General features: G+C 49.3%; 1 protein-coding gene across 3 annotated transcripts in view; it reads left to right on the top strand.

Moving 5' to 3' along the window:
- The window catches only part of CACNA1D (calcium voltage-gated channel subunit alpha1 D), a 311,617-nt gene that overhangs the window by 212,974 nt on the left and 84,749 nt on the right, over window positions 1–13,894 (top strand). For 2 of the 3 annotated variants that reach the window (XM_077749470.1, XM_077749467.1), the window contains exons 10-13: window positions 7,072–7,159; window positions 8,521–8,547; window positions 12,669–12,829; window positions 13,632–13,857. In XM_077749470.1, coding sequence (XP_077605596.1) covers window positions 7,072–7,159; window positions 8,521–8,547; window positions 12,669–12,829; window positions 13,632–13,857 — 502 coding nt within the window. Of the gene's footprint in view, window positions 1–7,071; window positions 7,160–7,438; window positions 7,499–8,520; window positions 8,548–12,668; window positions 12,830–13,631; window positions 13,858–13,894 lie in introns of all 3 variants that reach the window. The other variant, XM_077749464.1, reaches the window with a different exon arrangement.

Here is a 13,894-nt window from a genome sequence, read left to right as displayed (position 1 = left end):
GTCTTTCCAGTTTCAAGAATGAAGTTAAAAATCTATTCCTAGGATGCAAAGATTTGGGGGCACTTGCCTTTGCCAGCTGGAATGCAAAAAGGGCTCATGTGGGGCACAGTTAATTTTCAAGCTACGCTTTAAGAAAGGAACTCTAGGCTGGGTGTTTTATGTAAGCAATGAACCATGGGGATCTACCCCCAAAACCAAGAGTACACTTTACACATTGTATATTAGCCAATTTAACAGTAAATTATATTTAATAAAAGAAATAAATAAAATCTTTTTTTAAAAAACAGGGTAAAAAAGAAAAAAGAAAAAGAATACTAGGGGCACCTGGGTGGTACTCAGCTCTTGGTTTCAGCTCATGATCTCACGGTTTGTGGGTTCAAGCCCCACATCAGGCTCTATGCTCATGGTGCATACCTTGCTTTGGATTCTCTCTCTCTCTCTGCCCCTCCACTGCTCATGCTCTCTTTCTCTCTCAAAATTAATTAATTAATTAATTTTGGAAAAAAAGAATGCTAAACATAGACCCTTATTGGAAACCCTAGGGTCAGAGGCAGGGCCACCTACACGCAGGGCAGTTACGCAGACAGCTCAGGCCGCGTCCTGCCTGCCCCACCACCGCTGCAGTCTCAGAGCGGCACGAAGCTTCACCCGGGCACACCGCAAGGGCCACCTAGTCGCTGCCGTTGAGATCGACCTTGGTCAGGCTCTGGAGGAAGAGTCTATGTGACTGTACATAGGGACACAAAGCCAACTGCCAAGGCAGCAGAGGGGACATATTACGTTGTGTTTTTGGTCGTAGCCCCTGCCGCCAGGAAATGCTGCGCTTGGAGATTGTAGGAACTGGATTGGAACAAGACGTGGGTGGTCTAACTAAAGGCTTTAGCGTCTGCTGTCATCAGAAGACTTGAAAGTAGACAGGAGCGGAGAGTGTCAGACATAACGCCCTCACACTCTGGAGGGCACACTGTGGCCCCCAAAGGACAAAGAGCCTGAGTGGAGGCAGGTAGCCAGTGAGGGACAGGGCTGGGGCTGGCTCACGTACAGTTAGTGGCCGCAGAGGTTTACCAAGAAGAGCCGGCCTGACGCAACTCATGGAGGTCTCTGCAGAAGACTGGGCTTCACATGAGCGGCAAGTATTGTCACTGACACAAGAAAAAACCTGAGGACCACAGCCCTGGGCACGTCATCATGAGGAGATGAGTGGTCTGTCCCCAAAGAAGAGACCTCTCCTTGGGTGTGCAGGTGCCCAGCTTCCTAATGGGGGCTCAGTCCTTGGGATTTTTCAGGGATGCTTTGTTCGCTTTCTGAGGTGTACAGGGAGAGGACGAAGCCTCATATTTTTAGGAAACATTACATTTTGAGCAGGGGAGGAGTTTTATTGACCGAAACACCCCAGGACCCTAAAAAAGGCCGCTATGATGCTGCTGGGGTGAGGGCCCTGGTGGGGATGCCGTGCTCCCCCTGTCATCAGTCGTACAGAAATAATCATTGTCAGGTCATCGTTCCTGCTTTAGGCACAGAAACCTTGGTCTGGCCTTGACCCACATTCCCCAAGAAGAGTCTGGCTTCTTTACAGCAATCAGAGTCTGTTACCCTGTGACAGCTAAGCGTGTCACTACCAGCAAGCACAGGCCATTTCCTTCAGGGGGTGTCGTGGCTCCGCTCATGCTCGTCATGAAAATAAGATAAAAAAGCACAAGATCTTGGCTTCAGGTCCCCTAATCCTGAGGAAGGCAGCCGTGACTGCCACCGCTCTGTTGTCCAGCCTCATGCTTCCACCCTTTGAAAGGAAAGCGTGAGAAGCTTTAGGTTGCTTGGGCTTGAAGGCAAATGCTGAAAGGCATCCGTGAGTGTGCAAGGGAGCCTGTCTTGTGGAGAACAGAGGAGCATGTCTCCAAGGAGCCCAGCACATCTGGGAAGGACACGTGTTGTGTCAGGTTGAGGAGGAGCAGCCCAGGGAGCTCTGAGCTCAGCTGGCACAGGTCCTGGGTCTCCTGTGGCTGGCTGAGGTCCTCGGGGGCTGCTTCCTGCCCCAAGGACTCTGTCTGGGGGTGGCTTGTGATTACTTCTCCTGGACAGGCTGCTTGATTCCTGGTGGCTGTTCTGAGGAGTGGTGGGCAGGGGCTTCACAGTACTGCTCCTTCCCTGCTGTCCTCACCAAGATGGGGGAATGCAAGGGAAACTCCCTGGTGCTGCTGGTAAAAGCAGACAGTCCGTGGGTGTTTCGTCTCTGCAGCAGTTCAGGCAGGTCAGAGGTAAATGGGTCTTAGAGATGATATCGCCCAACAGCTCATTTTATAGATTAGCTAACTAAGCCCAGGGAGGAAAAGGGAAGAGACTTGGTGCTGCATTACCAGCAACAAAGACCCAGCTTCTCTGACACTTTTTTCTTGCGTCTTTTGAGCTAAGTAGCCTCCATCACTGAAGGAACTGTGCTGGAGGGTTTGCTGTGCCTGCTAATGGGGAGCAGACCTGGGGGGCTGCCTGCTTGAACCCGCACACAGACTCATTCACCACGTGCACGTGTGTGTGTTGGATTCCCTCAGAATTCACAAGCCAGGCAGATTTGGTTAAGAAGTATGTTGTCCTTGACAGTGAGTGTAGACATAAGAATGTTTACATGTTGGTGGAAATGCTAGTTAGCCGTGCTGGGGTGAGAAGCGGTGTATTTCCCTGGTTTATGTTGTACAGCATTGCCACTGGATCTTAGAAATGGTGTGGCGTGCCATCCACAGAGAGTGCTCCTAGTAGGGCCCCGCCTGGGAAGGTCAGGCCAGCTTCCGTGTGCAGTGCAGGGCCCACTGGCCGCTGTCTGGTGTGGTCTCCTCACCAGCAGCTGTCCTCGGGGCCTTTTCCCAGTATACCCGCATCGGAGCCTCGGGGCCTGCCCTGGAGGTCTCCCCCTGGTCCTAGAACCTGGAATAGCTTACAGAGCATTGGCCCTGAGCTTCCCCAGATTTCCAGCCGGCAAATTGCAGATCAAGGCAGCATCCTGTTCTAGACATGGGATTGCCCTGATGCCTGGTTTCACCCGGATTCTGGAAATAGTTTTAAAACTTACATTAAAAAAAGTGAAAACTTGCTCCACAGAACTCTCAAATTCCCTGGAATGTGTGAAAGGATGTACAGCTTCTCTGCATGCAGATGGCCCCGTTGGCTCTCTTCTTGCTGCAGATCGCACGGTGGGATCTGAGGGTGTCTCTGCCTGCATCCCTAACAAGGCGTAGCCACTTGTCACCAATGACTGTTAAATCCGTACTGACGGGGACAGTGTGGTCACCCTGAACAGGGCAGCCATTTAGGGTAAAGGCATGTTTTCCAGTGTATTTCCTATGGATTTGCTGACGTGGATTTTCGTGAAGTCCCAGTAGTCACCATGGCCACTTGATCCTTGTTCTCTCTCTCTCTGCCGGGGTGGTCTCCTCGAGGCGGGCTGGCTGTAGGCCAGGTTTCTAGGGGTTAATCGAGGTCATTGGGAAAACAAACCAAGGCTGCTGGATAATAGGCTTACTTGGTTCTGGGAACTTTTAATGTGTGGCATTTTAGAAATAAACCAATGTATACCGACATACACCAGTACGTCTAAGTATATGAAGTATAATTTTAAGGATATGCCGGCATATACATCAACATACTCAATAACACAGACGTATCCTGGCATACTGAAGCCTATCCCATAAGCTCGGGGGGCGTGGCTGAGTGGGAAGAACACCCGGTGTGAAGCAGGAGAGCTTTCTCACACCAACCTGTGTGTCCCCAGGCAAGTTGGTCAGGTCTCTTATCTGTGAAACCACAGAGCTGCTTCATGCACTCTCAGAGGCCCCTTCCAGTTCTAACAGCCTGTGATCCTCCTGTCTTGTTTTTAAAAACATAGATGAAGTCCCATGGGGGCTCAGTGAAGTAAAACTCGTATCAGTTTTTTAACATTAATGAGTGCCTCGTATGTGTGGAGGGTGAAATGTTTATGCACAGATGAGCCCCCTTTGCCCACTGGGCCTTCTGTCTTCATACTTTGGGGAGGGAAGATGCTCCCCTGTGACAGGGAGGGAGAGGCTGGGGCAGACAGAAAGGCTGCTGGGGCCCCATCAGAGCCGGGTTCTTCTGCTCAGATGTAGGGACTGGATCACAATCTGTTTCTGGGATCAAACGAGTCACCTGATTCTGGACTAGTCACTGTCCTCTGCCTTCACCTCCCCTTCGTTGCCACCTCAGCCCTGGTCGATGTCATTCTGGAATAAGTTATTAGAGGTCTGTGGCTCTCTAGATGCCCAGCAGTGATGATAGAGAAGTCGCAGCGTCTGCAGCAGGCTAAGTTAGACAGAAAAGCTGCAAGCCCAGAGTGGTGGCCAAAGCTCCCTGAGGAGTCTGGAAGGTTGTTCAGACTGCACGTCTCTGTGCCATAATGGGAGTGGTCAGGGCAAAGGGACCCTAGATTTGAGCCATGCAGGGAGTGTCACTTTGCTTCTAGGGAACTCCAGGAGAGCCTTCTTGAGATGAGAGTTACCTCATCGATTGCCCAGTGATGACCCAGGACTGTGAGAAAAACACACGATGCCTTTTATCTCACTTAATTCTGCCAACAGCCTTGTGAGGTGGGTACTTTCCATTTCACAGATGTGAACATAAAGCCTTGGAGACTTTGACCACATAGATGTGGTTAAACTTAGATCTGGTCCACCAGGTAGCCTGCTCTTAGCCATGTCCCACCCCATTTGAAGCATAGAATCTGCCTGGAAGGCAGGGAAACTTCTCTCCATCTGTGCAGCCAGCCCTGATGCTGTGCCACGTAATTAACCTCTCTTCGTTTCTGTCTGGGGAGTGTGCCTTTATTTCTTATCTTTCTCCCCACTTGGTTCCCATGTCCAGGAAGTAACTAGTACATTTCATTCACTGATAGCCGACACAGAGCCATAAATGCAAAATGTCCCCCCTCCATTTACCATAGGCAATACGTAATTTATCTGTTTTGATCAGATCGTTTGAAAGCTTTAGGAATGAAACATTGGCAACTGTATTGATAGCATCATGGGACATCCCCTAGAAGAGTGAAAAGCCATGAAGATTCAGCCTCTTCAGGAGAAGTTTGTTCTTTTGGAAATAGTAACTACAGTTACAGTATGATTAATAGTAGTGAAGTATCAACCTGTCATAGGTGGAAGTGACCCTCCAGTGTGTGGAGTTAGTACCACCACTTTCCAGATAGGACCTTAAAGCCTGCAGAGAGGTAGGACTCTGTCCAGCTAACTGGGGCCTGTAGACGACCCCCCACCCCGCCCCATGTCCTTCTGCTCTCAATTTCTGCCCCCTTATGTACTGACTACCAAGAAAAAGCACTGCACAGAGATGACTCACGGTCCTATCTGTAGGAGTCTCCCACTGTGATGTTCTTTGTCGCTGAAGAGAAGGGTGACCTATGGGAGGAATGCATAACAATGAGCTTCATTGCATTTTACAGTGTTTTCATCTTTTTGCTCAAGTCAGAGCACAGATCAGTCATGGAGAAGAAAATTGCATGAGCAGCTTGTGTGTGTGCGTGCGTGTGTGTGTGTGTTTGTGGAGCTTTTGTTAAAGGTTTATCTGTCGTTGAATTCTGTGGGGTGTTTTTGGTTTTTGGGTTTTTTTGAGTGGGGTAGTAAAAAAGTTAATCAAAACTTGTGGTTGGTTTCTTTTGACTTAATTGAAGAAGAAAAAGGTTTATTCTAAAAGAACATCTGTAGTGCAATGTGGGTCTGTTAAGTTTTGCTCATTTGGCTTTCAGTACTTTTGCCTAAATGTTCCCGGACTCGGCTATGGGACTCCCACCCTTAGTTCCTCAAGCACCCATGGAGGGAAAAGGATTCTCTTCAGTGCCCGCAGAGGAGATGTGTCAGCTCTCTGGAGGCCTCCTTGCTAACCAGAGCCATGTCGGCAGAGCCAACGGGGGGAAGGCCTTCCTGTTGCTACCAGAAGGTCTATAAAAGACAGTCCCTACAGTTCGAAGTCATGCATCCAGGCAAAGAAGCACACGCGGTTGAGTGATTCTCCCACATTTCCATCTTCAGCGACCCCCCTCTCCTAACCCCACAGCAGAATTGGTCATTCCTTCCTATGTGTTTCCGGGACTTCTTGCACAGACCCCTGAGGTGGCTCTCTTCTGAGTTAACTGAAATCCTTTGGGTTTCCAGGGCAGGTGCAGCACCGTGTCCCTCTTTATGCCCTGCATCACCTTCCTGGCCTGGCTCCCACATGTGCCTGTGGTGCTTCTAGGGTTGCGTCAGGTGATTGAGAAATAAATACTGTCCCCTGTGCCAGATGGTGGGTCCCTGGGCCTCTCAGCCTCCCTGGATGCCTTTCTACCTTCCCTCTACTTCCTCTGCTCAGGATCCAGCAGTAGAGGAGTGACACATGTCCAGGGACCCTGGTGACCCTGAGACCACAGTCAGCTTTGCCCCCTGGTCACCGGTGGGGCACAAACTGTCTACCTGTAAGACTGTGTACTTTCCGTGTGCTCTAGTTCTGGCCGCTTTGGTAAGAGCCTTCTGCGTGTTGCCCTCACAGGCTCCGTGGAACATAGACATCAGATAAATGAGCTAATAATGAGTAGAGTTCTGAAATTTTAAAAAAGATTTTGTGCATGGTGCCTTCATGTACTCTTGCGTCCAATACCTCTGCTCCTTGAGTATATTTAAAATAAGAATTCATGTATGAGGTATTGGTCTAGATTTTCTAGAAAAGGCAAGTTGGGGCAAGCAGAGATGTCCCTGTAACTGAGTTGTTTTGGTGGCCTTACTCGGTGCATCCCTGGAAGTCAAGAGAATACACTGGTGCCAGGCACAGAGCTCTTCCCCTAGGCTGCTTTTCTTGGGAAGTATCTGGATGGACAGACTTTCCTCTCAATGGGGAGGGGAGGGGTGTTCTGTGGGCTTTCTTTGCAGATCTGATCTTGGAAGCGAAGGGTCCCCTGGCACGGAGGTACCTGACCTCTCGCCCTCCCTCGCCCTCCTCCCAGGCTTCCAGAGGGCCTGCCTGGTGGTGGCGGCGATCTGCAGCACCACCAACGTGCCCGTCTAAAGCGTTGTCTTCTCCCCGCAGCCAGCATGCCGACCAGCGAGACGGAGTCTGTGAACACAGAAAACGTGAGTGGCGGAGGCGAGAACCAAGGCGGCTGTGGGAGTCTCTGGTGAGTGTGGGGGCCGCTCGCCATCCTGCCCCCTCCTGTCTTCTTGCAGGAGCACACGAGCGGGATGGCGCCCCAGATTTCAGTGGAGACCCTGGGCCATAGCCTCAGGTGCGCGAGGGGTGGGTGGGCTCACCTTGGACCCCTTGGTCTCCTCCCATCCCAGGCCCCCCAGACCCCCAGCGTTTTACTCGCCTCCTCCCCCAGAGCAGCTCGTCCTGCTGAGGTGGAGCCTGCTGCGGGGCGTGCCAGGTAACCCGGCAATTCCACTGTGTCCACTAGGTGCTGGTGGAAAAGAAGAGGCACGGCCAAGGCTGGGCCCTCTGGGTGCTGGCGGTGGGGGTAACAGGCCTGACTCTCCTTCCGGTCTGCTGTTGGCATCAGGGCTTTGACAAAGCGCTTGTGTGGCAGAGTGGCTGACAGAATGCGCTGCATATTTTTCTTTCCCTGGCGCGTTCTCTGGCCTTGTACCCGGCGGCTGGACACAGAGCCCAGAGCCCGCCCCCCTTTGCTCATGGCACCTGTTTCTGGAGCCCTGCACCACACTCTCCTAACAGTGGAGGGCACCGCCACATTCACCCTGGTTGGCTTCCATCTAGATGACCTGGTCCCCTGTGGGGACCAGCAGTGTGCATTGTGCAGGGAGTACTGCCTGCCGTGGGGAGCCCATGCAATTGTGTTTCATTTGCTTCCTGCCGGTACCCTTCAGCTCTTATCTCTGTAAAGTAGAGGTGGTGTTTTTAAGAAAATTGGATCTCCTTGCAGAGATCAAAAACGATGTGCTTGGGGCAGAATGCTCTGCAATTTAAGAAGTGCATTTGCCTCTATTGTTATGCTCCGCCCTCCCTACAATATTGTAAAGTAAGCGGGGGGATGGGTTCATCTTCCTCATTTTACAGATGAGAACACTGAGGCTCAAAAAGTTGTGCTGCTTGCCCGAACCCATGCAGTAGTGAGTAGCAGAGCCAGGACTCCTAATCCAGTGCTCCTCTTGCTGTTGTAGCAGCACAGTGGCTGAGTTGCGAGCAGGGGAGGTCCTGCTGACTTCAATCTGGGGAAGTGGGGTCAGGGGAGAAGACCCCCTCCCCCCGCCCGGCATCACGGCCTGTGACAGGGCTGCACAGGGCAGTTGGCTAAGAGTCTTCTCCTGCCTGGACCCTGGAAGGAGTCAGCCTGGCATGCCTGGCCCGGGCAAAGCCTCACTTCCTGCTCTGCTCTCACCCCTGCTGGGCTCACTGGGGGAGCTGGGAGGTGCTGAGCCCAGGCTTCCGTGCATGGCTTCTCTTATCTCTCAGCTGAAGTCAGGGGGAGACTACACTCAAGCCTTCCTAACCAAAATCCTATTCTTTCTGTCTTTCTTTCAGCCAAGCCATCTCAAAATCCAAGCTCAGGTCAGTACCTTCTGTTTTTCCTTAAGCCTGTGTGTTGGTGTCTTACTTTCTCACTTCTCAATTACACATGGAGTTGCTCTAGACTTGATTTTTACTCTCTGGGCTAAGACATTCATATTGAAGATTGGTCTGTCCAGTATGTATTAAACACCTGCCATGGAAAGCAGCATAGTAGGTGCTGAAGATCTTACCCCAAAACAAACTGACAGGATGTAATAACGAGCAATCTCTTGTCACTAGTCAACCCTTCATATTCCTGCCCAGAGTCCGTTCTTTTTTTTTTTTTTAATTTTTTAATGTTTTATTTATTTCTAGGAGAGAGAGAGAGACAGTGTGAGCAGGGGAGGGTCAGAGAGAGAGGGAGTCACAGACTGAAACAGGCTCCAGGCTCTGAGCTGGCAGTCAGCACAGAGCCCTACGCGGGGTTCGAACCCACGAACCGCGAGATCGTGACCTAAGCGAAAGTCGGACGCTTAACCGACTAAGCCACCCAGGCGCCCCCCCAGAGTCCGTTCTTAAAGAAGGATTCTCCTTGTCACTTTTCCGCTTACAAGTTTTATATGGAGGGGGGTTCAAGGGGTCTTCTGAGGTGCTAGTGATGTTCTATTCCTTGCTCTGAGTGCAGGTTACATGTTTAGTTGGTAAAAACCCATTGAATCATATACATATGATTTGTATACTTTTCCATATAAATGCTATTTTTCTTTTTTTTTAATTTTGTTTTAATGTTTTATTTATTTCTAGGAGAGAGAGAGAGAGAGACAGCGTGAGCAGGGGAGGGTCAGAGAGAGAGGGAGTCACAGACTCTGAAACAGGCTCCAGGCTCTGAGCCGGCAGTCAGCACAGAGCCCGACGCGGGGCTCGAACCCACGAACCGCGAGATCATGACCTAAGCAAAAGTCGGTCGCTTAACCGACTAAGCCACCCAGGCGCCCCATAAATGCTATTTTTCAATTGAAAACAATTTACTACAAAAACTGACTTGAAGTGGACATATAAATGCAAAACCTAAAACTGTAAACATTCTAAAAGAAAACACAGGAGAAAAATCTTTGTGACCTTGGGTTGGGCCAAGGTTTCTTAGAGACAAAACCTAAAACACTGGCCATATGAGAAGATAAGCTCCAGATCAGAAGAAAAAAAACCTTCGTAAAACATTTGATAAAGGACTAATATCCAGTATGTAAAAAGAATAATACATAAATATGGTGTGAATGATTAGAAAACAATAAAAAAATGGTTAGTAGAGTTTAACAGGTATGTCATCAAAGGGGGATGCATGGCAAAGCAGCACATGACATGACCACTGTCACTAGGAAAATGCAAATTAAAACCACAATGAGACATCACTGTATACCTATTAGAAAATTCTTCACACCTATGGATCAAATTTAAAATCTGACAATACCAAGTGCTGACAAGGATGTAGATTGGTGGGAGTTCCCACACATTCGTACATGGTGAAAGACACGGCCCTTTTGAAAACAAGTTGGCAGTTGCTTGGAAAGTGAAACTTATATTTACCATATAACCCAGCAATTCCACTTCCAAGATATTTATATAAAATGAAGATCTATGCCTGCATGCCTATTTTTTACATAAGGGTTTACAGCAACTTTATATGTAATTATTTTTTTTTTATTTAAAAAAAAAATTTTTTTTAATGTTTTATTTATTTCTAGGAGAGAGAGAGAGAGACAGCGTGAGCAGGGGAGGGTCAGAGAGAGAGGGAGTCACAGACTGAAACAGGCTCCAGGCTCTGAGCTGGCAGTCAGCACAGAGCCCGACGCGGGGCTCGAACCCACGAACCGTGAGATCATGACCTAAGCGAAAGTCGGGCGCTTAACCGACTAAGCCACTCAGGCGCCCCAACTTTATATGTAATTATTAAAAACTATAAATAACTCCAGTGTCCATCAGATGGACAAATTGTAGTTCATGCATATGATGGAATAACGCTCAGCAATAAGACGGAAAAAACTGCTGACACATACAAAACAAATTAATCTGGAAAGTATTTTTGCTAAGTGAAAGAAGCAAGTCTCTCAAAAAGCTCTATATTGTGTGATTCTATGAAACCAAACCATAGGGACAAAAAAAACAGTAGTTTTCAGGGGCTGAGGTGAGGAGGGTGGGTTAACCGTCACAAAGGGCTGTGAGGAACTTCTTTGAGTGATAGAAATATTCTACCTCTTGATTGTGGTGGTGGTTACAAACCCTTTACCTAAATGTTAAGAGCTAACCACATATCTCTCATATCTCAATAAACTGGACTTCACACACACACACACACACACACACACAAAACAGTTGAAAGCCCCTCCATGATTCCCTGTTGCCAGAGGGCACCTACCTTCCTTCATAATTTGGTCCCCAGCTTGCTCTCTGACCTGATCTTCTGACACCGCCCCCTAACTCCCCACTCTGTGGCTTTAACCGGACTGCTCTCAGGTTTCAACACACTGTTTCTTCCCACCTCAGTCCCCGTGGCCATGCAGTCGCCTCGAGAGGAGTACCCTCCGTCTGCTCCCTGGTGAACTCTTACTCCGTCATCCAGAGCCAGCCCAAATCTCAGCTTTTCAGGGAAGCCTTTCCTGCCTCTCGCAAAGAGCATTTGCCACTCCTGTCTCTTTGTGTCTGTACCCGGGACCCCGAGAGAAGCGCTTAGTGGGGATTAATAATTGCTCTTTGCCCCAACCTTGCATGCTTTTCAAGGTCAGAGACTGCAGGACGATGCACCTTCTTCATCTCCATATACGCAGTGTCTGGAGCCCTGTGAGGGACACATTGAGAGATGCTGCAGGGCTTCAGTGGATGGGACAGTGAGGCCTCTAAGACCTCATGATGAGACGCTTGTTACTTGTCACTACTGCATAATAGAACCACCAACTCTGGTTCTTTCTCGAACCACCTTGCTTGTGTGTACTTAATCACGCATCACAGGAGAAACACAGCCTCCCTCGAGGGGACAGTCTTTAGTACCCTTGGTGGGATTTTTCTACCCTGGTCATCCTGTTAACAGCCACTGTTACCATGGAAACCACACAGCAGGAGCAAGCACCAAATGCACTGTGCTTGTGCCAGACCTTGTTGAAGAGTTAGCACAGTTTCTTCTTTGCCTGGTCCCTGGGTTATGGTGTTTTCAGCATAGCAGCGCCGCTGAGTCAGCCAGCACTGCTGCTTGGACCCCGCATGGAGATTCCTCTGACTCAGGTCCCTGGAGGAAGTGCCCATGGCCCCCGTCACTGAGCACAGCCTGCACAGGGCTGACGTAGCCACTCGGCCACCCTTTTTTCTGGGACCCACCTCACCAATCCAGCCTGTGTCAGGAAGTGTTTTCCATGGGGGGAAACAAGCTAAGGGAGGGGATACTTTCCCTAATGACACACCAGCACTGAAAGTCGCTAGAGGACACACCACTTGTCTGTCTGGCTCCGCTCATTTTATTTGTATGAAAACATGATTCAATATTGGCTCTTCTCCTAAAGGTGTATTTTGAGCATCTCTAGTTAGAAAGGGCACCTGATGACTCAGTATGAAGACTCATGTCCTACTCAGCTTTGACAAGTCTGCCAGGCTCCAGAGGAACCTCCCAGATTTAAGTAAGGACTGAAAGTTTCCCTAAAAGGAAAACTGGGTTTGGAGCACTTTGCTGCCTGATAAATTCTGTATGACGGTCGAGATGCTGCAAGAGATGTGTATGATCAGCCAGACGGTTCTCTGTACCCATAGCGTGAACAGACCCATGTACCATATGGTGGGAGCTGCATATATGTGCGCAGGCTCAGTTTTGCATCTGCATATGAATCTATGAATATCTAGATTATTCTAACTGGTTTGAGGACTGCTTATGGCAGATTATGGAGTTATCTAAAACCATAGGAAGGAAACTAATAGCATGACCAGCCAAGATACTATTTTAAACGCTGTATTTTAAGACTAACATAATTAGTATGATGAGTTCTGTTAATTTCTTTGTCCTTTGTTCTCATCTTTACTTCCTGCACCTGGTGATCTGAATCTCCAGAGTTGAAGACAGCTTGTTTCTCCATAACGTCCGTTGGACATTCAGATGCTGTGTCTGCCACTCAGCCAGGGAGTAACTTTTGCTTCTGTTGCAGCCGCCGCTGGCGTCGCTGGAACCGATTCAATCGCAGAAGATGTAGGGCTGCTGTGAAGTCTGTCACGTTTTACTGGCTGGTTATTGTCCTGGTGTTTCTCAACACCTTAACCATTTCCTCTGAGCACTACAACCAGCCTGATTGGTTGACGCAGATTCAAGGTACGAGCAGAGGCTGTTCTCTTTTTATTCTGATTCTGAATTAGGGACTCCTGAGGCTGCCCGACTGCAGTGTAGTCTTAGCTGATCAATGTGTAACGGCGGGACATTCCTGGAGGGCACTGGCTTGGAAGACGTGGAACTGTACAAAACACAGGCTGCACCCAGAGCGGTGGGGGTGCAGCTCATGGCGTGCGGTCAGTGAAGCACCTTGGGGCTGATTGAAGCTGAAGCCTCTCATTGTCTTAACCCTGTGACCACCTAGGGTCACGGAATCTTGCAGTTGGGAAGGACGTCGTCTCCCTTCTCCCCACCCCCACAGGAAGCTTTATTTTCCTGTATGGTATTCTTGGCAACTGGTTGTTGCCCCTTGATAGACAACTGCTTCTTCTATTATTGGCTGCTACGCGAGGCCAGATTGCCCCTTCCACAACTGATTGAAACGAGAAATATAATATGCTGGTCTAAATGCAGAATCATGGGCTTTTAGTGCTAGAAAGCATCAGAGATTATGTGGTAAACTACTCCTCCCTATTTTATGATCTGGGAAACTGAGCCCAGAGAAGTGAAGGGGCTTCTCCAGGGTTCCATATCTAGGTGGTAGCAAAAGCAGGACTTGAACCCCGGAGCCAGACGGTAAATATTGGTGCCACATTTCTGTAATGGGCACCAAAGCAAAGACAGAGGCAAAGTGCTGGGGGTATTTCTAGCAGAGCCTGGTGGGGATGGGGGGTGAGGAGGGAAAACGAGTCTGAGCCACTCCCACCATGAGACCCCGAGCGTGTGAGCCCCCTTGTCTTTTCAGATATCGCGAACAAAGTCCTCCTGGCTCTGTTCACCTGCGAGATGCTGGTAAAAATGTACAGCTTGGGTCTCCAGGCGTATTTTGTCTCTCTTTTTAATCGTTTTGACTGCTTCGTGGTGTGCGGCGGAATAACTGAGACCATCCTGGTGGAGCTGGAGATCATGTCCCCCCTGGGGATCTCTGTGTTTCGATGTGTGCGCCTCTTAAGGATTTTCAAGGTGACCAGGTAAGGGTGCATGCATCTCACTGCAGGTGTTTTCTTG

Source organism: Crocuta crocuta, unplaced genomic scaffold (genome assembly GCF_008692635.1).
Source record: "Crocuta crocuta isolate KB4526 unplaced genomic scaffold, BGI_CrCroc_1.0 scaffold463, whole genome shotgun sequence".
Classification (NCBI taxonomy): Eukaryota; Metazoa; Chordata; class Mammalia; order Carnivora; family Hyaenidae; genus Crocuta; species Crocuta crocuta.
The sequence above is the reverse complement of the archived record's forward strand: the minus strand, read 5'-3'. Positions and strand labels throughout refer to the sequence as shown.